General features: G+C 44.4%; 2 protein-coding genes across 6 annotated transcripts in view; one reads left to right on the plus strand and one right to left on the minus strand.

Annotated features, from left to right (window-relative positions):
• Myo81F (unconventional myosin 81F) overlaps window positions 1–750 on the minus strand; it is a 52771-nt gene extending 52021 nt beyond the window's left edge. For both annotated transcript variants that reach the window (XM_031969436.2, XM_031969435.2), the window contains exon 1: window positions 429–750. In XM_031969436.2, the coding sequence (XP_031825296.2) occupies window positions 429–453 (25 nt within the window). In that variant the 5' untranslated portion in view covers window positions 454–750. The remainder of the gene's footprint in view (window positions 1–428) is intronic.
• Window positions 751–3785: 3035 nt separating this feature from the next.
• Klp98A (kinesin-like protein 98A) lies at window positions 3786–22854 on the plus strand. Of its 4 annotated transcripts, XR_012999236.1 has the most exons (17): window positions 3787–4137; window positions 4628–4697; window positions 8398–8508; window positions 10211–10327; window positions 12159–12404; window positions 12490–12662; window positions 13388–13793; window positions 14098–14382; window positions 14894–15307; window positions 15758–15955; window positions 17922–18044; window positions 18290–18391; window positions 18774–18911; window positions 19051–20085; window positions 20188–20457; window positions 20842–21445; window positions 22545–22854. XR_012999236.1 is itself a non-coding variant. In XM_031969428.2 (16 exons), the coding sequence occupies exons 1-16, from the start codon at window positions 4091–4093 to the stop codon at window positions 21085–21087; spliced, it is 3981 nt and encodes a 1326-aa protein (XP_031825288.1). In that variant the 5' UTR covers window positions 3787–4090; the 3' UTR covers window positions 21088–22854. The 4 variants fall into 4 exon arrangements, 3 of the variants coding, with proteins under 3 accessions (XP_031825289.1, XP_031825288.1, XP_031825290.1); XM_031969428.2 differs by having other exon boundaries at window positions 20842–22854; XM_031969429.2 differs by lacking the exon at window positions 18290–18391 and having other exon boundaries at window positions 3786–4137; window positions 20842–22854.
• The last annotated feature ends 63 nt before the right edge of the window (window positions 22855–22917 follow it).

A 22917-nucleotide genomic window follows, 5' to 3' on the forward strand; every position in this document is an offset into this window, starting at 1 on the left:
AATTCGAACCTCCGCAACTTCCGTACACCTCGCACATATTCCGTCGGCCATCCACGAGAGAATCGAATATCTACCCGAACCTAAATGTTGCCCGTTATTCCGTGAAAAGGAACTAAAGAAAAAATCATCGAGCAACGTCGCTATTGTATTACGATACGAAAGTCCGCGTTCCCTAAAGCTGCAATAACAATAATTACAAAGCGTCCCGTCGGTTAGCCCTATTATTATATCCACTATTATATGTCCAGTCGCACCACCCACCGTACACCATAGGTGCACCGTGGTCATTACGTGCACGTACCCTTCCCGTCTCCCCCGAGTCGCCAGTAATTCCTTTCGTGTCCTGTCCCCGATTGTTTCGAAAAATCGCGAGAAACGCCGGCGCACGCGGGGTCAGGCGTACGCCTGAAAAACGGTTAGGAACTTACCCTGCGTGAAGTGCTTAGCAACCATGATGTGCGTGGCACACGGCTCAGAACATTATTCTCCACCCCCTCGAACGAGGCTGCTGCAGGGTAACGATATATCCGGCCAGGGGAACCTTCACTGTTCACGCACGGGATTCTCGGGCGCGTCGACGGACTCTGCTCCCCGTGAAAATCACATGTTCGCGAACTGTCCACCGTTTGTTCGCGTACCGGGGTGTACATGCAATTCTGTACTGTGTGCCGATTCCGAGACGCGACTAAGGGACACGAGGGAGGACGCACATGCTCGACAGTTGCCACCCGACTGATGCTCTGCCACAGCTTCGCTTTTCAAATGAACTAACCCTGACCGGCCGCGCCACCATGTTGCCTAGCGGCCTCCCCTCCTAGCGTGCTGTTCTACCGATAGAACCGAACGGAACTATCTTACCGATCCAGTTGTTCGCGGACAGTGTTTGTCGGTGGCGAACCGCGCGGCAGCACTAGCCAAATCTACGAATGGATGACGGACGCAACGATATCTATTGGAAATTTCAGATTGACGATCCTTTTGGAAATTATATTCCCTTGTGTTTGGTACGTTTATACGAATTTTCGATTGACGTCTTACGCGTAATTTCAGCGTAAGATAATGGAAATGGGGAATTTGTTTTTTCGAATTTCACGATCTATCGGGATGCAATGGTATGTGTGCTAAAATTAGATATGTTGCACTTTGGTTGCATAAAGTTTCAGAGGAAATGATATCTCTGTCGAACGCGGAGATTGAAGATATCGAGGTTTTCAGAACGATGCCGACCCTCTTGAATAATAGTGTTTACGCAGATGTAGAATGCGTAGATAAGATCGTCGCTCTATAGCGTTGTTCTCGATTTATCCATATGTTTTTTTGTCCACGGCAAACGTGACCGCTCGCCTGAATAACAATAAACACGGGTAACGCTAGTATGGCGAGTGACGATCGCGCTACCGTATTTGGCTCCACGGGAAGTCTCTCTGCCTAAACAGAATCAAAGTTTGACACGTTTTTCTCCGACGGCGGTCTTGCGCTATAGGTGCCACGTTACGTCAGAGTCCAATCGACTATGAATCATTATGCACCGAGCATATCGTATAACTTGGCTTTTCAAGGCTCTCGTTTTATGACCGCCCGTGCTCCTCGATATCGAGTGCGGGTTTTGTAATTACCGCAGCAGAATTTAATTAGCGACTTGTCACGAGGGCTGCCTTAATTATAATAGTCTCTGACATCCGACGAAACGTTCTATAAATTAAAATTCCCGCGGGAAACATAAATCTGCAACACGCATAGCCCCCGGACGCTGGGGCTGTCGAACGATTGAAAATAATTATTCACGATTTCTAGAAATTGGGAAAGTGGATTTCTTCAGATTCAAATCGCTGCTTATTCCTTCTCGCCGCCATCGAACAAAAGAAGCGTCTTCGTAACTTCATTAAACGCGAAATACAAATTCTCGAGAGAACGACTCCGACTCGTTCAGAGATTCTATCGTTGAAATCTAAATCTTCTTGTCTTCTTCGAAATCTAGACCTCGAATGAACGCGCTCGTTACGTCGACGCTAACCGTACCGGCGTTTTTCCTATCGCAACTAGTCAAATAAAATAGAGATAAAGAAATTAGACGATAAACCGTCCTTAGTGGGAACAGACAGAAAAGGAAGGACGAAGATTGCGAACCGATTAATCGGACAATATAGGAGTAGATATAAACATAATTGAAACGACCTGAATGAACTGAAATGAACAAGAGAACACGCAGAAATCCGGTTACTTGACCGGTTCCCGGTCACGATTAGTGTTAACTCACACGCATGCTTCCCCGAAATGAATAGCCGATATTCAAATGACACCGTTGTGCCGAGTGTCCGGCGCGATTTAACGAGCATGTATTCTCAGAATACTCTGTTTCATTAACCTTAGCCGGGACTGGTTTGTTTACGGGTTTGGCGAAAAGTATCAATGGTCACCCACGTAAATCCGCATCAGAAGAGCAACAGGCACCGGATTTAGCTTAGGCGGCGAATAGAGTCGCGCCAGGAAGGGGAGCCAAGCGGCGTTTGTGCCGTTGGCCGCGGACCTTGCCGGCTCAACACAAGACAAATTACGCGCAGGCTCGCGCGGCGGAGTTGCTGGACCCGTTTCTGGCAGGTAGCTAAATCGTCGCAGGTCAACAGACAGGACGTGCATATTTAATGCAATGTGTCTCGGAGCGCGCTGGCTTTCCTTCTTCGACGAGGTCGTGCCAAAAACTTGAAAACGGTCCGTTGACCTGCGCGCGGTGTACGTCAGCGCCGTTGACGACGACGAGCATAGCGCCGTCTATGACATTATTTTCTATTTACGAAGGTGGGCAGGTAGCCACGGTGTATCCGTACACTCTTGTCCTGGATCCGTGCCCACCGATGATGCGTAATCTCCAGCTGGATAACAAAACGACACGAATTCCCCGTACGACGTTACGCTCTGCAGAAACCGCAAAGCGTTTGATTTAGCTCAGTCGGTTTGCTGCGTGGGTGGCTCGCCATCTCTCTGGTTCACTCTCCGCCACTGTTTTACCACCAACCGATCCTGTGGTGACGTCACATTCCGTAGAAGGGGAGTATAAAACCTGTTCGACCGTCCCTTTCTTTTTTTCGCCGCTTCCGCGACCGATCGCTTCTATCCTAGCTCGTTGCTATTCCGTTTAACAGCGAGTCGAATATTATTTCCAATGGTAAACAATGAACGATTCCGTGTCGCCAGGCGATCGCGTCGTTTTCAAAACGTCCGATCCACCGCGAGCGCTCTCGGAAATCGTCGATTCGCGATCGGAAGCTTCTTTGGGATCAACTCGAAATACGTTTGTTTCAGATTTTGCGACCACTCGGAGCTGCCTAACCTAAGAAACTCTACGGCAATGCAGTTTTCGACATCCGAACGAACGTACCGCGGTCAACTGTAACGGTTTCCCGTCTTACACCATTATGTTTCACCTAAAGCGAACCTTTGTCGAGGAACATTTGAAATATTCCTACGCTGAAAATTCGAATAGTCCACGGTTCTGCTTTGGGTTATCGAGACAAAGAGAATCTAAGCTCCTCCGCCTCTGTGAAATATTATTTCACCCGAACCGTGCGGCGTCTAGCGTTACACCGATTTTTTCTCGAAATTTTACCCAGCTCTGATTCCATCTCCTTTCTCCGGGCTAGCTTCTTTCCGCTCGCCAGCAACGGCGGCGGCGGCGGCGGCGGCGGCGGCGGTGGCGGCGGCGAGCGTTTTTTCTTTTCCCGTCCGCGCGTTTTCTGCTCGCCGCGCGCGCCGCGCCGTCACGAGCAACGAGCAAATGTGCTGATCACTTGAAATTAGGGATCCGCGCGCGTACGCGCATGCGCGGACACGCAATTTTTTGTCTCGGACGGCGGCTCGCCAGCAGTCGTCCGTCTGTCGAGAGCGTGTTAAGGACGATGTTGGCCGTCGTGCGTGAGCCGCGACGACGACGACGTTTCGTAGCACGTCGGGGCACGTCGACGATGTCCTGTAGCGTCGCGACGAGCCTGGTTTCCGCGTAACGCGAGCCGAAAATCGACGGGACGAGAAGTTCAGTGAGAAAAGCATAACACGGTGCACCGTGGCCTGACCAGTCCATGCGCTCCTCGTAGCCATGGCTTCGGTGAAGGTAGCCGTAAGGGTTCGTCCCTTTAACAAAAGGTGTGTGCCAACGTATCAGTGCGAATACACGACGTTCCGTCTAGCCGCGACGTTTCGAACCGTTCGATAAAAGACGAGGAGGGTTAGTTTCTCGAGCGTGCCTCGGAATGATTGCGCTCGGCCGAGGAGGTCTCTCTGTCAAACGAAAAATTCCCTATCGCAGTGTCACCCGTCGATCGTTTCCCGTTGAAAATCCATCGAGGTCGCGATCACCCGCGAGTGTGCGGGCAAATGTTGAATTCGGTTGGACGATCAATTGTACGCGTTGGAGAATCGACCGTAGTGCGACGTGACGACCGTGCGACGAGATTCTACCACCTGCTGTCATTCGTCCTCGCGTTTAAAGCGTTTCCCCTTGTCCGTTTGTACACCGTTCCGCCCTCGACGTTGCCTCGCCGCGATGTGTCGCGAACGGGGAACCGAACGTCGCCGACGACCAGGTGTGCACGGGTCGTACGTGCGTGAATTCCTATTACGATTTTTCTTTCAGGGAGCTGGCGATGAACGCGAAGATGATCGTGCAAATGGACGGCAAGAAAACACGAATCTTCAACACCAAGGTACTGTTTGCAACCGTTCGGTGGCGATCGTCTCAGGCGTTGCACAAAACCGTTGCTTATTAAGGTTAAACGCTTCCTTTGTAACGCGTAGAACCTGCACGGTCCGCGACCGACCGGCTCCTGCCAATCCCCTTGCCTCGTCCTTAATGATCACGAACGGACGGAACTTTCTAAAAAGATTTCTATCCGCGCCGGAGTGCGATTTTTTCCTTTTTTTTCGTTCACCTCCGTTCGTTTTTGTTTCGTTGTTGTTCGCCCTAAATTGCCATTGACCGCCGGGACCGACGCGCCGAAACTGTGTCACGAATTGCAAAGTCGGCTATTGACCGTTCCGAGTGTCATCGGTGCGCTGCCGGACACGGCCGCCCGCCCGCCCGCCCGCCCGCGCGACGCAGCATCTTCCCGACACAGCTGAGATTATTTGTTGTTCACCCGTTACGTCATTGATATACACGCTTGTCAAGCGAGAAATCTCTGACCGAGATCTCTCCGGACGGTCGAGATAGCGAACGGGCGGGCGCACCGTCATCTGATCGGAGAAAGTGCGAAAATCGTTTCTGGACCAATCCCGGCCCGGTCGCTTTCCGTTGCGCCGCGCTGACCAATCGCGCCGCGGCCGAACGCACGTTTCCCGTGCGAATAGAAACATAGGGACACGGTGTGCTGTGCTGTGCTCTGTGCTAACGGGCCGGGCATGGTCTGCTGGGTTATAACAGAAAAAGAGAAATGCTTTAACACCTACTGGTCAATTCGAACACATAACCCCGATGGAAATTCTCTTCTATTTGGTTCACCGCTAACTGAGTCACCTTTCCCCGTTCTAGAGTGACTCAACGATATAATAAGAAATCGCTGTTTCTACGCGTTACACTCGTTCTGTTCGCCTTAGAATCGATACGCAAAAATTCAAACTGGATGCTGCACGGTCGCATCCGCCTGCAGAGTAATCGCCGGCATGGTAATTAACTCGGGACTAATTTCCCGTTTCATTGGCACGAGCAAACGGGTTTCAGCGGGTCTAGCATGATTCATGGATCCTTGTCCCAGGGAGAAAAAAATATTCGCGTGTAAGAGAGTATACGCGTTTTAAGTGTCCCGGATGTTCGGTCATTGATGTTGCGTCATTGTATGGGTAGAATGTCAATGGCGGTAGGATTATTCTCCGTTGATGGTGTTTTATTCGGCGGTCTTGTTGGTTCATGGAAATTCGCTTTACATATTCCAACGGTTTCAGTTTTTTCTTATCATTGATGAATGGTTCGGCTCTAACTGTTCTGTCGCACGAAGTGTCAGAGCGTGGTGTATGTATTTCTTCCATGCTTTCACAATTAACATTCTGACTTGATAATGACGCAATATCTGAGTCAATGTACGCGGATAACCTTTTGTCACTTACAAGTCGAATTTTTTGCTCCTCTTGTAAGACGTCGTTGCCCAAATCTGCTCTCGAGGCTTCCGCTTTCGCCGTGTTACCTTGAAATGCTTGGAATTATCAGTGTCCGTATTAATGCAATCTGAATGTATTATTAACGTAGAACTATAAATAATCAAATATTCAAATTATTAATCATTTCCATGCGAGTGTGTTGTTTTCGTCCAAAACAGCATAAAATCAATAGTCGTGCTTCCATGCTGTTCCTTGTATAAAAGTACCATACAAGCACTGAGCATATCTCTGACCCACTAAATCAAATTCAAAATACCAGGAAACTTAGGTATTTTCATTCCTCCAATTTCGTGTTTAATCCCTTGCCTTATAACATCAAGTGAATACGTGACCTAAGATCTCGACGCAATATCAATGACTACAAATATTCCTTAGTTAATACAAATTCAAGGCTAATACTACTTTAAGATCGCTTAACTTCCTCGACAAACACATCATACGTATCTGTATCGTTGTTTCGCTAAAAAATCATTCGCGATACAATAATTGTCACAGGTACCGATGAGCAGAATATAAATTAGAGAACGATACCCAAGAGTTTAAGAATGCCGCTACTTCGTCTTCAACTGACTAAGATCCTGAATAGTAGAAACGAATTTCCACTTGACTGTTGCTTCTCCAGATCGCTCCGTCGAATTTCCGTTCCGCGGAGAGGCTCGCCGTCTGGAAACAAGTCGGAAAACGGTGGGTTAAAGAAAGCAAGCGGAGACAAAGGCGCGACCACCGAACGGCCGGCGGCCGTTTCGCGGAATTAAGTACCATGACTCGAGCACGTAGCAACGTTCCATTGAGAACCTCGAATTTCTTGCTGCATTGAGCACACCGAGCGTGCTGCGTGGCTCTCGAACGATAATGATCCTCGCTCACCTTAGCTCTCTCGTTGCTGGTTGCATGATGGGCAAACATAAGGAGTTTTACTTTTTAATTGGCCGTTCGCTTTGTTGCGTAATAACGCCGGCCTGGCTCTCGATACCGGGCGATTAGTTATGTGGGATGCAGCCTAACGTATGCACGTGACATAACGGCCTGCGATTCGCCGACAGGCACTCGCGCGAGCGATGCGCGCTCCCTTCACGTCAGCGGAGCGGCTGCTGACCGGTATCAATCACACTGAAACGTTTGCTTCGCCTAAATGGCCGGGAATACCTCTTTGAATGTCAGTGGAAATGTTCGGACGTACTGGAAAAATTCTAGATGATTTTACAGGGAAGTCATGGTCGCAGAAAAATTGTATACTTCGAGCAATTTTCAGTTGGAGACGATACAATTTTTTGGCAGTAACCCTTTGCATTCGAGAATATTTTTCTCGACAAATATTCATTATTTCCTGATAAGATATCAATGATACTTTTTACAACTGACATGAAGAAATACTTAAATACATAAATATTTCGATGTTCCACGTGTTACACTATATCAAATTTAATATTGAATCTGAAATTTTATCATTTCATTGAGTCGAATCCAGTGGCGACTGAGAGGCGCTTCTCGAGGCCAAAGGGTTAATTGCGCTTGACATGAAGTTGAAGGAATTATGCAACGAACAAATTAAACTCCGTTTATATGGACTTTATTCGATTGTATTACGACGACTTCTGGTTTCATGAACTTGGAAATTGTTTGAGGGAACCGTGAAGCGTGAAAGAGGAATTTATTTATTTAAGTAATAAAGATAAAATATTTCTCATTGTTCTTAGTGTAGCGAATAAAGCGTTATAATCGGACACTCAATAGTTCAGATGTGGTTCCCTTAATCTTAATACTTCTCAAAGTGGAGACAGATAAATGGAGTTCTATTGTATGGCGACAGATACACCACCCCTTGGCGAAAACTGTCATATTAGTTGCCCGTTTATCAGGAAAATATCTTCGTTAACCACGTAGAAAATATTAAACTGAGTTCGATAAATATAAATACAATATTATCCGTATTTATTTGTTATCGATAGTTAACCTTTACATTGAAGATTATTCAATGCGAAAAGGATCATAAGGCAAGGGGTTAATGGTACCGACGAGTGCAATGATAACAGTAGTTGTCAAGCATAAATCAAACATTAATAGACGAAATTAATACGCTTCCTTTTCAAACGTATGAAAACACGAACACCGAGTCCATTGACAATTTGCCTCGTTACCGAAGATATTAATTCTCCGCTATATATAATTTTTTAATCATTGAATTCGAGAAGCCAATGCCCCACATAAATGTTTCAAGTATTGGCGTCAAGCTTTTGCCCTATTATTTTCCAGACACCGGGTAGCTGCAGGGAAATCGACAGGGAGAAGTACAAAGACTTCACGTTCGATCACTCCTATTGGTCCTTCGACGCGAACGACGACAACTACGCGTCACAGGAAGAGGTGCATACAATTGCTTCGTTTCGATGCGTTAATAAGTTCTTTCTCGATCAAAGAAACTTATTAAACAACCGTCACGTGTGTACAACCGTTAAGCTCACGGGTGTTGTCAGACCATCGACCTTTTCAAAAATAAATGAAAACTTCTGCACGCCGAAATCAGAAATAAACGATCGCGACGGATAGATCGATCGGCTACCAAGATCCTATTCGGCAATGTTTTGACGATGAGCCACGATCTGAATTAAAATAGAAGACCGTGCGTGCGTGCACTCCGTGTGTAGCGGCCATTGTCGTAAGAACGGATTCGAAGGAACGTATTGAAAGGTTCTTCGGCATTTTCGAGATTCTTATCGCCGTGTAAGCAACAACATCGTAGAATTCTCGAGACGCCTGGGAAACCAATGCCGCGAAGAAAGTAAATTATGCTTATCATCTGTTCACCTGTAATTAACACGTCACGTGCCGAGCAGTTCTTACCGCTAGATTTAAAGAACCCGTTAGTTCGACGGATATTAAATTTCACACATTATTCGCTAGTCAGTTTTCGATCGGTGCAACTGCATGTAGATACGTAACCTGATTCTCTAATTTCAAATTTTTCCACGAACAGTGAAACGAAGTGTATAACTGATAATACGAAGTTTGGTAAATATGTGAAATTTGTATACCTATAGTTCATCTTTGAGCTAGAAATTGATTCATTAGTGGAGTAAATACTGAGACTATAAAGTGCATATAACAAAAAAGTAATTCTGTATAGTGTAGAAGAGTAATGAGAATAATTGTTTTAATTTGATTAGAAAATAAAGTTTAATAAAGTACAGTGTTTAGGCATGTGCGGCACGAAACGTGTTAAATACCGCGCCGGGAACAGGCTCGCAAAGAGCATTGTATTTTTATCAACCGTGTAATTAACCTTTCCCTGGCTGATTGCGCGCAATCATAATCGTCGGCGATTCGTTGAAATTCTCGCGGACGTGTAAGTACACCGAATAATTCTTGCCGCTCGGTTGATGAACTTGGCCTGTCGCGAGCGGCAAGAATCATTTAACAGTAACGTCCCATCATTAAATACTGGGACCACCAAACGTGTCGAAACGACCCATCCGAGGCCGTTAACGTTACAATGACTTATTTCAATTAACATAAAGATGCGTCCGCGAGGAACAGTGAAACAAATTCATACAACCGCTCGAAGATTCAGTGTAAGACTCGGTACAAGTTGCTCGGCAGTTCTAGCGTAGAAATTGCTCCGCCAATGAGCGCAGTTAAGCGTATGCAAGGCGTGTCTGACACCATCCGTGAAGATAGAGACGATAAGAGACACTTTTTCTTCTTACGTATCCTCTAGGATTTTGCAGTGGAAGCCTCGATTATCCGAACCTATCGCGAACAAAATAATTGGTAAAATTGAATCGTTCGAATAATTAAAACTGTACGAACTTATCTGGTTTATATTACCTAAATTCATAATTGCACTTTAAAAGAGTATTTTTCAGTAAGAACATAGCTGTTGTATACATGCATATTGTTATATACATGTGCACGGTTTTAAACAAATGAAAAGATAACTGTGAAATTAGGTCTCACTTCGAAGAATCGACGGGGATAGCTGCGATGCTACACTGGTTCGGATAATTGACGCTCTACTGTATTTCAGTGTACCGAAGTAGGATCGCTGATCGTTCTTCTCTTTGTTTAGGTCTTCTATGATCTTGGTACGGACGTAATAGAAAGTGCCTTCGAGGGCTACAATGCCTGCGTCTTTGCCTACGGCCAGACAGGGTCTGGGAAGACCTTTACGATGATGGGCACACCGGTAATACTCGAATCGTTTCCCCGTTTCGCATCGAACCAGCTGGTTCATCATCATTTCCAAAACGTTGTGCTTTGCTGAGCTCGAAATAATTAGAAGGTCGAAACGCTGAAATTAGTTCTCGGCGGTTCAATGCTTCTAGCGGTTTCAATTGTACGCTGGCAGAAAGGTGCATTTGGTGCATTCCGATTGGCGACCGTGAGATATTTTGAATAAAATGAAATTGTTGAAGTAGACATTTCACGAGACGATGCATTCAACGTTTCGCGATAGAAAGTCTTCCAATGAAATATGAAATATGAAATATAATATACGAATCGAAGGATAGACTTGTTTTATTTCAAAATTTGATATTCGGTATTGAATCTTCCAATTTCACTATATGAAAGCAAATGAAACTCGACGAACTACTCGAGCGCATAGGGTTGAGCAGAGATCTTATTGCTTCCTGTACGCTTTCTTTCGAAAGTGCCGTGTTCAAAATAACGACGTTGAATAATATATTGTTCGGTTAAATCATTTATTGGAGTCGCGAGTAGCCGCGGTAATTGATGTCGGGAATTTGTCGAGTACAGCCAGCGGACTGGAGGAAAGACGGGGAATGTATGATTTAACGTGGACTGTAAAACGCGTTCCATGAAAAATAAATGTAAAAAAGTGAAACGGTTCTCATTTGTGACTCAACCCATTAAAATAAGTAGAGCATCACCGACTGAAATAACATTGTCGAAGAGCGTTTGCGTCTCGGTACTTTAATAGTTCCACGTCCGATGGATGTGTTTAGCAAAAAAATACTTGTATTACCCAATTGATATCTCTTTCGCGCCTTTTAATGCCCACTTTGCACACCATAATTATCTAGAAACTCGATCGAACATTATTTTTCAGCAGTTACATCTACGCGGTACTAAAAACTTAATAAACGGTTCATTTCGATAAACCGAGACTGGAAACACGATCGCCTAATTATCTCGAGCACCGCATATGCACCATATATCTCTGCAGGGAGCCAACTTGATGAATGAAAAACACGGTTTCTGTAATTTCAATAATACCCGTCGTCCCTTTTGCCCTTTGCCGAAGATGGAATCACCGAATGAGACAATCATTGATCGAGGTCATTCGATTATCATATTATCATGGTTGAACGCGCATCTCGCGATTGATCACGTTTACTTTTCACGGCTAGGAGGAACGGACCGCAAAGATTTATTGTACAATTGTGAAACATACTGTCGGATCGCGACTTTCACTCGACCGGGGATTTCTACGAGTTTTCCGCGTGCGAGCTCGTCCGTCATTCGCAATATGCGTGCATATATGCAGTAGCGGCCGCAGAAATTGCGCTACTTCGAAAATACCTATATTATTGGCTTCACTCTCACGCGACTAATAACAATCTACATTATCTAAACCTCTCTTCATTACAATCGTGTACAATCGTGCAATTTCATTGGTCACTACTAAGTGCAGAGTGACTCGTAGATCCGCGTCTAAAATTTATACGATAAATCGACAGACGAAGTAGAAAAGTCTAACAAATCTATATCCTACATCTCCTACCTTTCCAATTACAGGTTTTCACAGAAACCATTCGTTCGACTCACATAAACGAACATTGAATAACACGATGTATCGCAGCGTGAAGTGTGAAATTTCCTTCGATAACCTACAACTAGAAACCTAAAGTAAACATGTCCGTAAGACCTTTCCCGCTCAAGTTCACGCGTAGATTCACCCGAAGCATGGACAGGCATTTATGAATCACCCTCCCCGTACGTGTATTTCCTTTTTCAACCGGTATCTGTTTTTTGTTCGCATCGCGTGCACGCAGGAGGCTCAGGGACTGATACCGCGGATCTGCAAGACGCTGTTCGCAAGAATGGCCGCTGGTAAAGAGAGCGGAGCGTCGTATAGAACCGAGGTGTCGTTCCTGGAGATACACAATGAGAGAGTGAAAGACTTGCTGCGACTGGACCAGTCACAGTCCCATTCTCTCAGGGTGCGGGAGCATCCGAAAAGGGGGCCTTATGTCCAAGACCTGTCCAGCCACCTCGTGTACGATTATTCAGACATTCAGGTAAACAGACCCCTTCAGCGCCCACGCCATCCGCCGGCGGCCGACAGGACATTTGTAACAGGTCCTCCTCTGTTTCGGTCCGCAGGAATGCATGGTGAGAGGCAACACGCACAGAACCACGGCCAGCACAAACATGAACGACGTGAGCAGCAGGAGTCACGCGATTTTTACAATAACGTTCGTGCAAGCCGGACTCTCCGAAGGCAACATGCCCTCGGAGACCGTTTCCAAGGTGCATCTCGTCGACTTGGCCGGAAGGTAGCCGAGACACGCATCTCAAGACAATCCTTGCTTCGTCTTATCCTCATGAAACACCAATGGAACAGTAGAAAATCCTGCCGAATCTAGAATCCCTCTTAACCCCTTGACGTGTCCATTTACTTTCGTGTACCATTTTACTATCCACAATTCAGAGAGCAAGGAATTTTCTGTTCTAGTCTCAGTGGAAGTATCGTTTGAAGATAATACATTGATAATAGCAAAATAGTTTGCTTTGATCCGCGGGGAATGGCAACATTGAGTTTTGTTTAATCTAGAAATCTTCGCGAGTCTCACTCGTCATTGTACAAGGGGTTGACACTAGGTTCACGGAACTCATCGATTTAATGAGTATTAAATTATGTAAATGTTACTTGATAAACGTTAGTTTCGATCGATGCAACTACACGTATCCTAGTAGTCTTAAACAAACGAACATCGATGTTTCTAGGAACAATAGCATGAAGTACTCGATAAACGTGTACACCTAGTGTCAAACAAGAAATTGATATCGTAGCTCGTAACTTGATTTCACTTAGCTGACAGAAATATACAGTTTTTCTTTTAACTTGAAAGTGAAAGAGGGATTTGCTATGGCGGGACAGACCCTAGTTGAGACGTTAGGTCAATGCTTGTAGGAAGTTCCATTCTAGATAAATTGTTCCTTTGTGTAGAATTACCCAGTTAATCTCTTAAGCCTACCTTCCCCTACTTTCTTTGTTCAGCGAACGTGCAAACGCAACGGGAGCAACAGGTCAGCGACTGAAAGAGGGTGCCCACATTAACAAGTCCCTAGTGACTTTAGGTTCTGTGATATCGGCGCTCGCGGAGCTGAGTTCCTCGAACGACGTGTCCTCGTCCTCGAAGCGAAGCGTCTTCATACCTTACCGGGACAGTGTGCTCACATGGTTGCTAAAGGACTCGCTCGGAGGTAACTCTAAGACTATCATGATCGCAGCCATTAGTCCGGCGGATTGTAACTATGGCGAGACGCTCAGTACGCTCAGGTACGCGAACCGAGCGAAGAATATCATCAACAAGCCGACCATCAACGAGGATCCGAACGTGAAATTGATCAGAGAGCTCAGGGAGGAAATCCAGAAGTTGAAGTCCCTTATCGGGAAAGATATGGCAAGTACAAGAAAACACAGGCGCATGAAACTTGCCGGTGATTCCCTCGTTCGAAGGGAACACTGGCGTTTTTCTAGTGCAATTTATCTTGCAACTCGGTTGCTATGCGCGCGACTTGAACGGTGGTTAAATCGACCATACGTTGTGAATCATTGATAAGCATTGTAGATATTGTCCCTGACAACGTATCGGTATACTTTGAAGTATCAGGGACAGTATCCTGCAGACGTTCGCGGGTTTTCATTAATTCGAGAAAGATTCCCACGCGATGAAAGAAGTTTGTTTACCATCCTTAATCTTGTAGAGTATCGAAAGGCCGCCGCAAGTGTTACTGGCACAAATTCATGAGAAACAAGAGCAGGAGAAAGTGTTGACAGAAGAATGGACGGAAAAGTGGCGGGAGACGCAGCAGATTCTCCAGGAACAGAAAGCCTTGGGTCTCCGCAAGAGTGGCGTTGGGGTAGTTCTCGACTCGGAAATGCCGCACTTGGTCGGGATCGATGACGATCTTCTCAGTACTGGTGTCACCCTTTATCACCTGAAAGAGGGTAGAACGTTAGTGGGAACGGAGGAAGCGCCGACTGCGCAGGTAACATTCCTATCTACATTACAATAACTTTCTTTGAGACACGTGAAGCGGTGGAACACCGTAACGTAAAGTCAACCTGAAAGTTTAGTTTGTTCCATTTGGAAACAATGAACACTTCAACCCCTTGCCTTATGATTGAATTTCGTGGATTTGTTAGAACTATTTATCGTTGATAATATTAGTAAAAGAAACCATTCCATGCTCTTTCTATAATTTCGTTTGAATTGCTAATGAGAACAACGATGTTTCATTTAAACTTAACACAACTCAACGACGTTTATGTTTGTTAAACCATATTAGAAATATTCGCCTCGTGTTTGGCACGATATTGTAAAGCAAGGGGTTAAACGAAAAATATTCAAACAGAATAACTAACGTTCAGAATGAATCAAACTAAACCAGTCTTTGGACATCTTTGAGAGGTGCAAGATTTCTCGGCTAACATAATTATATGAATCATATAAATATAATAACCGAGTTATTCAAATATAACGCGCGACTCGATGAACAGGATATCGTATTGACCGGCGTGGACGTTGAGCCAGAACACTGTGTGGTGGAATTAGATAACGGCGTAGCAACCCTTCACCCCCTTTCTCCCCACTGTTGGATCAACACCGCCCAAGTGGATAAACCGACGCGGCTGTCGCAAGGCTGTATCATTCTTCTGGGCAGGAACAATATGTTCCGATATAACGATCCGGCGGAGGCGGCGAAGCTGAGAAAGGAAGGCGGAACGGGTAACGGTAACTTACAGTCCACGGTCGTCAATCTCTCAAGATTGTCGCTGTTGAGCTGGAGCGTCTCGGATTTGCATGCCTCCTCCTCTAGCGATAATCTGTTGAACTCGAGCGAGGATCTCCGCGCACTCGAGGAACTAGAACAACAGAAGGCTGCCCTTATCAAGGAAAAGGAGGACTTCAAGGTTCGTTGATCACCGGATACACGAGTATTCATAATAGAGAGGAGATCATAGATACGTCCAAGCTTAAAGCAATAGCAGCTTAACTTAGAACACCATAACTCCAGACAACTATGTCCTAACCGTATATCCAAATATTAGAGCTATCAAGCTGATCGAATTTCTCATATCTCAAGAAACGTTTCAAGTTGTATAGAATGTAAACTACACTTCAGTTACTAGATAGTCCTACTATTAAATGCAAGTATAATATCCTAAGTAGAACTTCGTCTATTTCAAAGGAGAACTTTTATAACAGGCACAATCCTTGTGAAACTAATTGTTACTCGAGAATAACGTTTCTTACGTTGAAGATATTTCTATAATAATAGACAGCTCATAAGATAATTGTTTGGAAAGGTAAAAACGGCAGAACCAGTATGTTATCTAACGACGTTTCCACGTATCGCGCAGAGGGAGCAGGAGGAACGCGAAGAGCGATGGGCGGCGCGAAGAGAAGCCCTGGAAGGCGCGCAACGGGAATTGGAACGGGAATGGGGCGCCCAGTGGAAAGAGTGGGCGGACGCGATACAGGCCCTCGAGTCACGGCAACGCGAGTTGCGAACCCGCCGTCACATCCTGGAGCAAGAGCGACGTGACGAAATGACGCAAGTAAGTGACTCGGACGCGCCGTCCCCGGACTTGAACGTAATCTCGATCAAGTATCAATGTTACCTCGTACTTATTGCTCTCGGTGTACTTATCTGCTTGTCTGGCAACATCATCATCTACTCGCACGTTTGCCCCTTGAACATGTGACCCTCGTGCAGTCAGGAATCGATGTGTTCCCCGTGCTATTCGAACTCGAATTACATCGAGACCTGCACGAACGACGAACAGTTCTCGAACGGGAACGTTCGAGTGGTTTCGTCGTCGTTGATGATAATAACGATGAATCTCGTTCTAGCATAGAGGATAGAGAATTCATGAAAAGACTTAAGGGTGCTTTCAATTACGGCGTCTATTAGGCAGCTCGCCTGAATTGTAACATATGTAACGTGCATAATTGTTAATGAGACAATATTTGTCCGGTATTGTGTATATATATATATGTATATTATATATATATATATTATGTATGTATATGTATATATGTTTATATTTATATATATTTGTGTATATATATATATATATACATATATACATGTATATCGTTTGTAATCTTCGTTTCTACGCGCTGACGATGCCGCCGGTACACCATTTCTCTTTTTCTTTCTCGAACCCGATGCGCCTAAACTTTTGCAAAGACGATAATTAGACGCTTGGAATTTCATTGACGCCTGTTCGTCTAGCGATCCTAGACGAAACGAGACTAATAATAAATATTATACACACGCACTGTGCCAGTGTTGACGAGATATTGCCGGACAAATGGCATTCCGTGGAATGTTATTACCGATTAAGTACCTTAAGTAGTTGTTAAGGTGATATACGTGAAGAGAGAGAGAGCGAGAGAGATGATGACGAAAAACAAAAAAAAAAAACAAAAAAAGAAAAAAGAGTAAATAAGTGATGTACATATCTGGGCTTTGTTCATTTTGTAGAGAATTGTTCTATATGGGTTTGTTATGCGAGAAAGGATAAAAGGAAGAGACAAAAGAAAATGAAACTATTGTTATACCGAATAATTGTTGATTAATAAAATTTTCTTACGAAAATTGGCCTACGATCTTCCACGATTACGTTTTTGCACGCACACTATTGTTATTTCTGTTTTTTTTTCTCACGTACTCGTTAAGTAACAAACCATCGAGACTGTCGAATTAACGACTTCCGATTAACAAACCCAATTGTGTCTTTGTTAACAAATACGTTGGGGCACGTCCGCGCGTGCACTGTGTCTCGAGCGCTAACGTGGGGATTAGAGAAACTTAACTAACCGATTGATCAAGGTAACGTATCGCGAAAGCTCCTTCTTTTTTCTATATGTCCTCCCTTCACAGACACACGATCAAACAAACAAACGATTTCACACACACACGCATACACACAGACACAGCACACACACCAAGTTTCCAAATCACATTATTATTAATTGAATTTTCCGTAGATAGAATTATCGACAATTCAGTACACGTCTGATTCACGTCACGTAGTCCCCCGTATTATATACAGATAGTATAAAAAAAACAGCATGCTTTTATTTTTATTGGAACCCTTTTGAGTTTTACACTTTAGTTTTGTATGCCAAGCTACATGCTTCTCGTAGACCTGAGCATTGTTCGCCTAAGATAATACAGAAGTGATCATGCTTTGAATGATTTGAAATTCAAAGTCGTTTCGTTCGATCCACCGAGACAGCGTGAATAAAAGTATCGATTCTGTTATTGTACGAAGATGATATTTTCGGCATACGAATAAAAGAGAAACCGTCCGACGTAACATTTGTCTTTAACGTTGGTTCAGTTTGATTCATGCTCAGGTCCCTGTGTACTCCGTTAACCATCCGTCCACACAGTTCATTCGCGTTTACGTGTTCGGTTGTCCGCTGTATAAGTATGAGACCGCATCTTAACTATGTTTTTTTCAGTTTTACCTTTTTTTGTTAATGCATCGATATGTATATGTGTGGTACCAGGTAGGAAGTTTATGTAGGGAAGTTGCCTCTCTGCGCACGACATTGCAGTCCAAGCATCGTCAGTTCCAAGAGTTCATGAGCAATCACGAACGCGCTCAAAGATTCCATCAGTGGTGGGAGAAGGTAAGATTTAGAGAAAGGAAATTCAATACTTGCAGCACGTGTAATCACTATAGGGAAGCACGAACCATGTAATCGCACGCAACACGAAATCCTATTCTGCATCGTGACCGTTTTCTATTTGTTTTTACTTTTCTTCCGTTTCGTTTCTTTTTTTTTCTTTTCTTTCGTTCGGATTATGTGGGATTACTGTGACGGGACTCGTCGTACAGTTTCTTAGTTCAGATAGCAAAATCTACCATTTTCAGACGGACGACGGTGCTGGCAGTGACGGCAGCCTGCCAGAATCTTGGTCGAGTCTGAACGACGATAAATGCGTTGACGCGATGCGAGAGCTTGTTAATCATCATGTAAGTAAACCTGCGGAGCACTCAATTCGTTAATTTTCAACTGGGCAAACCATGTTACGCGTCTCGACGTTTAATCCTGTGTTTCCTTGTTGACTATTTACCGACGTGTTTAATATCCTCCCGGTTTGGCCGACTTCGATTTCGTGTTAACGAACATTCATGCGTTCAGAATATCATTCCACAACTGTTGTTTACATCTCTGTTACGATTTATTAATAGATTGGAATGTTGAGGTGGGAACACTTGTTTCCCGGAAGTTCGAAAACGATATAATAACCGTGCCACGGTCGTAGAGACTCTAAGCAGTGTTTCCAGGATTAAGAAAATCGATCAGATGTCAATGTGATCTATCAGACCGACTTAGCGAACGATTACTTTTCAGAAGAAAGAATTGGCTGCCTTGGAAACTGAGCTACAGAACAAAGTGAAGTCACTGAACGAACATCAAAGCAAAGTAGATAAAATGGAGGAAGAGCTGATGGAGATTGCCAAGAAGCAAAAGCATATGTTCAACTTGCAAGTAAATAGATTCACAATTACTTACTAATATCCCTAAAATCAACGATTGAAAGCTAACGATCAGACGGCTGGAATCGAATGTTCTAAATTTCAAAATAAACCGCGTATCACTGTCACTTATTACGAATATATTTTGCCAGTTGGAGGGAGAAGGGAGTACAGAGAAGAAATTGCTTCTCGCGAAACGATCCCAGGAGCAGCTGCAGGAGATCCTGAAACGGAAACAGAGTCTCTCGTTAAACTTGAAACGCGCGTTACCAGCGTCCCCGGACGATCATTCCTCCAGCGGCGATGAGATCATCCCGAACGGGGAGCCGTTTCAAGACGCCTGCAATAGGAAACTTCAAATAGCGTCCGCCTTGAGCTTACTGCCACAAAATATTCCAAGTTCCGTCGAGACCGCGGACACTTTTCACACGGCCGCGGCCGACTCGCCAGAGCCTCGCATTCCTTTCGAAGATCCGGACAAGTCTCACACTTTGTGCAACGAGGATAAAGAGCCGGACAAGCATCAGACAGCTGGCCAGGAGATTTATCTAGAGAACGACAGGGCCAAGTCGGCGGCCGAGTTAGGTAGTAAAAGTTCGAGTGTAAATAGGAAGTCTTCCGGTGAAAGTATCGCGGAGCCGGAGAAATGCAACGGCAGCGCTAACGGCGCCGAGAAGCCGGAGTCCAAGTCCCTGACGAACTCCACGATGGAGGAGGACGTGCTCGAGGACTCGCTGGAGTCGCCGGTGCAGCAGAACCCAGCGATGAAACGACTGAACCAAAGAATCGCTCGTCAACGAATGATGGTGATGAGGTGCTTGGAAGCGAACACACCCTCCAAGGAGGACTTGAACCGGCAGATCGCGATTCTGCAGGACCTCCAGAAGCAACAGATCGAGCTGGAGGTGTCGCTGATGGAGGACGAACGGAAGTGTCACGCGCAGCCCAAGTTACAGTGCAGCGAGGACAGACTGGCAGCCAGTGACGACCGTGCGCAAACCGTAGAATCGAAAACGTGTCGCGACTCGGAGTCCGGCAACAGTTCGGCTACCTTGTTGGCGATGTCCACCACGCGGCCGCCGATCTTCCGGTGCAACAGGCCTAACACGAGCGAAGAGCACGTCTTGTCGGAATCGGTCGCGCCTAGGATATCCTCCGGTAGAGGATACTCTACAGTTTACTTAACGGTAATTGTCGGATTCCGTCGATCAACTCGGGTCTGGTATTTATTTGATAATTGCTTGAATAATGCTTCCACTGAGATTTCTGTTGATCGTTCTCCTCTTCAGAGTCAGAACCGAGGCGATCGATTGAGTAGCCCGTACTCCCTGACAATCACGAGATCTCTACCGTCTTTGATAGCGAACGACGCTGACTGCGATAACGTGATCAACATGATCGTTAGTATACCCTCCTATGTAATACGGGGAGCTGGCACGTCCAGCCATTACGAGTACGAGGTACGTGTCGTGGCTCAGGATGATAGCTGGACTCTCCTGCGACGGTACAGAAGGTTCAGGGAACTGTATATTTCGATGAGACAGAAGTACGGTAGCAAGGTGAATCGGCTTTTTGTTCCTCTCCGTTTCAGAACTTAACCCTTTGCATTGTTGTCACTTGCGGCGTGACAACGGTGTTTTTCTCTGACATTCTCGAGTCACTTCTGATGTGACAGTTTGTACGGTTAGCGAACAAATCGGTGGGACAACAGTTTCAGCATTGAATTGTACCTATTTTTTGATCATTAATATTGTTATTGTCGTTACTAATGTTATTAACATTTCTCACCTAATTGTTAATAACATACCATTCGCACCCAACGTGAAACATCGAATCCTAGAGAAATGAAATCAGAGTTGACCGAGAAGAAACTGGGGAAACAATCGTAGTGCAAAGGCTTAAGAATAAACACTTAGTAATTTCTTTCTCGATTGTCCATACAGGTAGCAGCGATACGCTTTCCGCCTCGACAAGTTTTCCCAAGGTACGAGGTAGTGGCGCGACAACGTAGGAAACGGTTAGAAGAATATTTGCGACGTCTGATACAGGTCTGCTCGGAGTTGCCGCACTGCGAGCCTCTCTATAAATATAACGGCAACTTGAGCAACATAGATAAGCAATCATTGTTGGAATTCAGTTCGTTCTTCAGACGGGGAACCTTCGAGAGCAGCAAGTACGGTACAAGCTAAAGGAACGATACTCCCTCGAGATATTAGAAAGGAATAAAAAAAAGAAAGAAAGAAAGAAAAACGAGAAAAAAAAAGAAAACGAACGGACCTGAGGCAACGGATATATAGGAGATGTTTAGAATTCGTTGTATTTTTTTATAAATGAACTGGAGGTGAAGCTAAAGTGGGAAAAATATTAGTGAAGTACAGTTACCACTTTGTGCGATGATTATCATTGTATATTTACCAAAATACGTTTCCAAAAGTTTATTGTTTATAAGACTGATGTATATCGCATTATAAGAAGAGAAGAAACGATCTTTACACGGGGGAACGCAAGATCTGGCTAGTCTCGGGAATATTTTCGATATAGATCCTGGTGAGTGTATCCTAAACGTAACATTCGAAAGAATTTCTGCGGATGCGCGACTAATTGTTACGGGCTGTGGATATTTTCCTAATGTTTTTCTCTCTTGTTAGAAACAACTTGTTTCGGACTGTACACGATTCCCGCTTCGTTGTTTATTATTTTTTTTTTTTGTTTCACGAATCGTTTCGACTTTTGAATCCGTTTAAAGTTTCGCGCGCGCGCGCGCGCGCCTCTATCGTTGATAATAAGTACTTAGACCAGTATTGTTATACAAAGTACGCACGAAGTAACGCATAATTTGTTGTGCGCACAACCACGATGACCATAATATATTCTATAATCGGGCGTGATCAGAGCTCGTGATAATAATTAGATTCTCAGAAATGATCGCGTTTATTTTTCCGTCGGACAGCGTCTTTTACACACCGTCGTGACTGAAAGAATCGACTGGATAATATATATATATCCATATATTGTATATATATATATTATTACCAAAAGAAAAAACGAGAAAAAAAATGAACTTCCTCCTAGTGTGTACTTAATAGTAAACTTATTGAATTATCATAATTTTACGAAGTGCAAAAGATATCATATCGCTGTTAAAGTTCTTCCGGTTCCGGGGATTTATATATAATATATATTGTATATGTATACACTGCGTGTTTGCGGCGAAGTTTATAAAAAATACGAGAAAAAAATAACGATTGAACAGCGATGTTGAAATATTAACGTGGATGCAATACGCTTGGCAATGAAACGAAGAACCCTTGTTAATCGACGCTATAAAAACCTTCGTATTATCGGTAATTCCCGACAAAATGTTTAATCGTCATATTGTAATGGTTGCTTCACAATGAAAGAATAAGGCATGGCAGAATCTATGGGAAAAAATAACGTGTGTACGCTTCTCGAATTTACTAATCATCATCAACGTATTAGGATTTGAAGAACGTGTTATGGTTTCGTATCTGCACGACCAGCGGTCGTCGATTTTTGCCTTGAATTAAAATTTCCTCGAACGTGTATCAACGGAACCAGTGTATATTCTCAATTACGATCGCTTGTTGTTTGATTATTATTAAAAAGAAACGAATGATATTCACAGCAATACGCATCGTGAGTCATTCGAGTGGGATTTCCAACTTGTGATTACGGTGAACGATTAATTATTCCATGGCTGTGTATAAACGGACTTCAAACCCCAAGGAATTTATCCTGATGGATGGGCTAGTGGTACTAGTAGCTCGTAGCCGCGAGGTCTGTACATTTTAGTGAATTGTTTAGACAAACATTATACCTCATGTTTCATACGGTTCCCGAAAGGACGGTCATCAACTGCTTTTTTTTATACTTGATCTATGCGATCTATGTTCTTTGAATGTAACGACGAAATACAATAAACTGTCGTAGCTCGATTGAATTTTGATTATTTTCGATAGTTGTGTCTCTCAATGTCGTCGTGAAGTAAGATGAATAAA

The sequence above is a fragment of the Nomia melanderi genome, chromosome 8, assembly GCF_051020985.1.
Source record: "Nomia melanderi isolate GNS246 chromosome 8, iyNomMela1, whole genome shotgun sequence".
NCBI classification, from domain to species: domain Eukaryota; kingdom Metazoa; phylum Arthropoda; class Insecta; order Hymenoptera; family Halictidae; genus Nomia; species Nomia melanderi.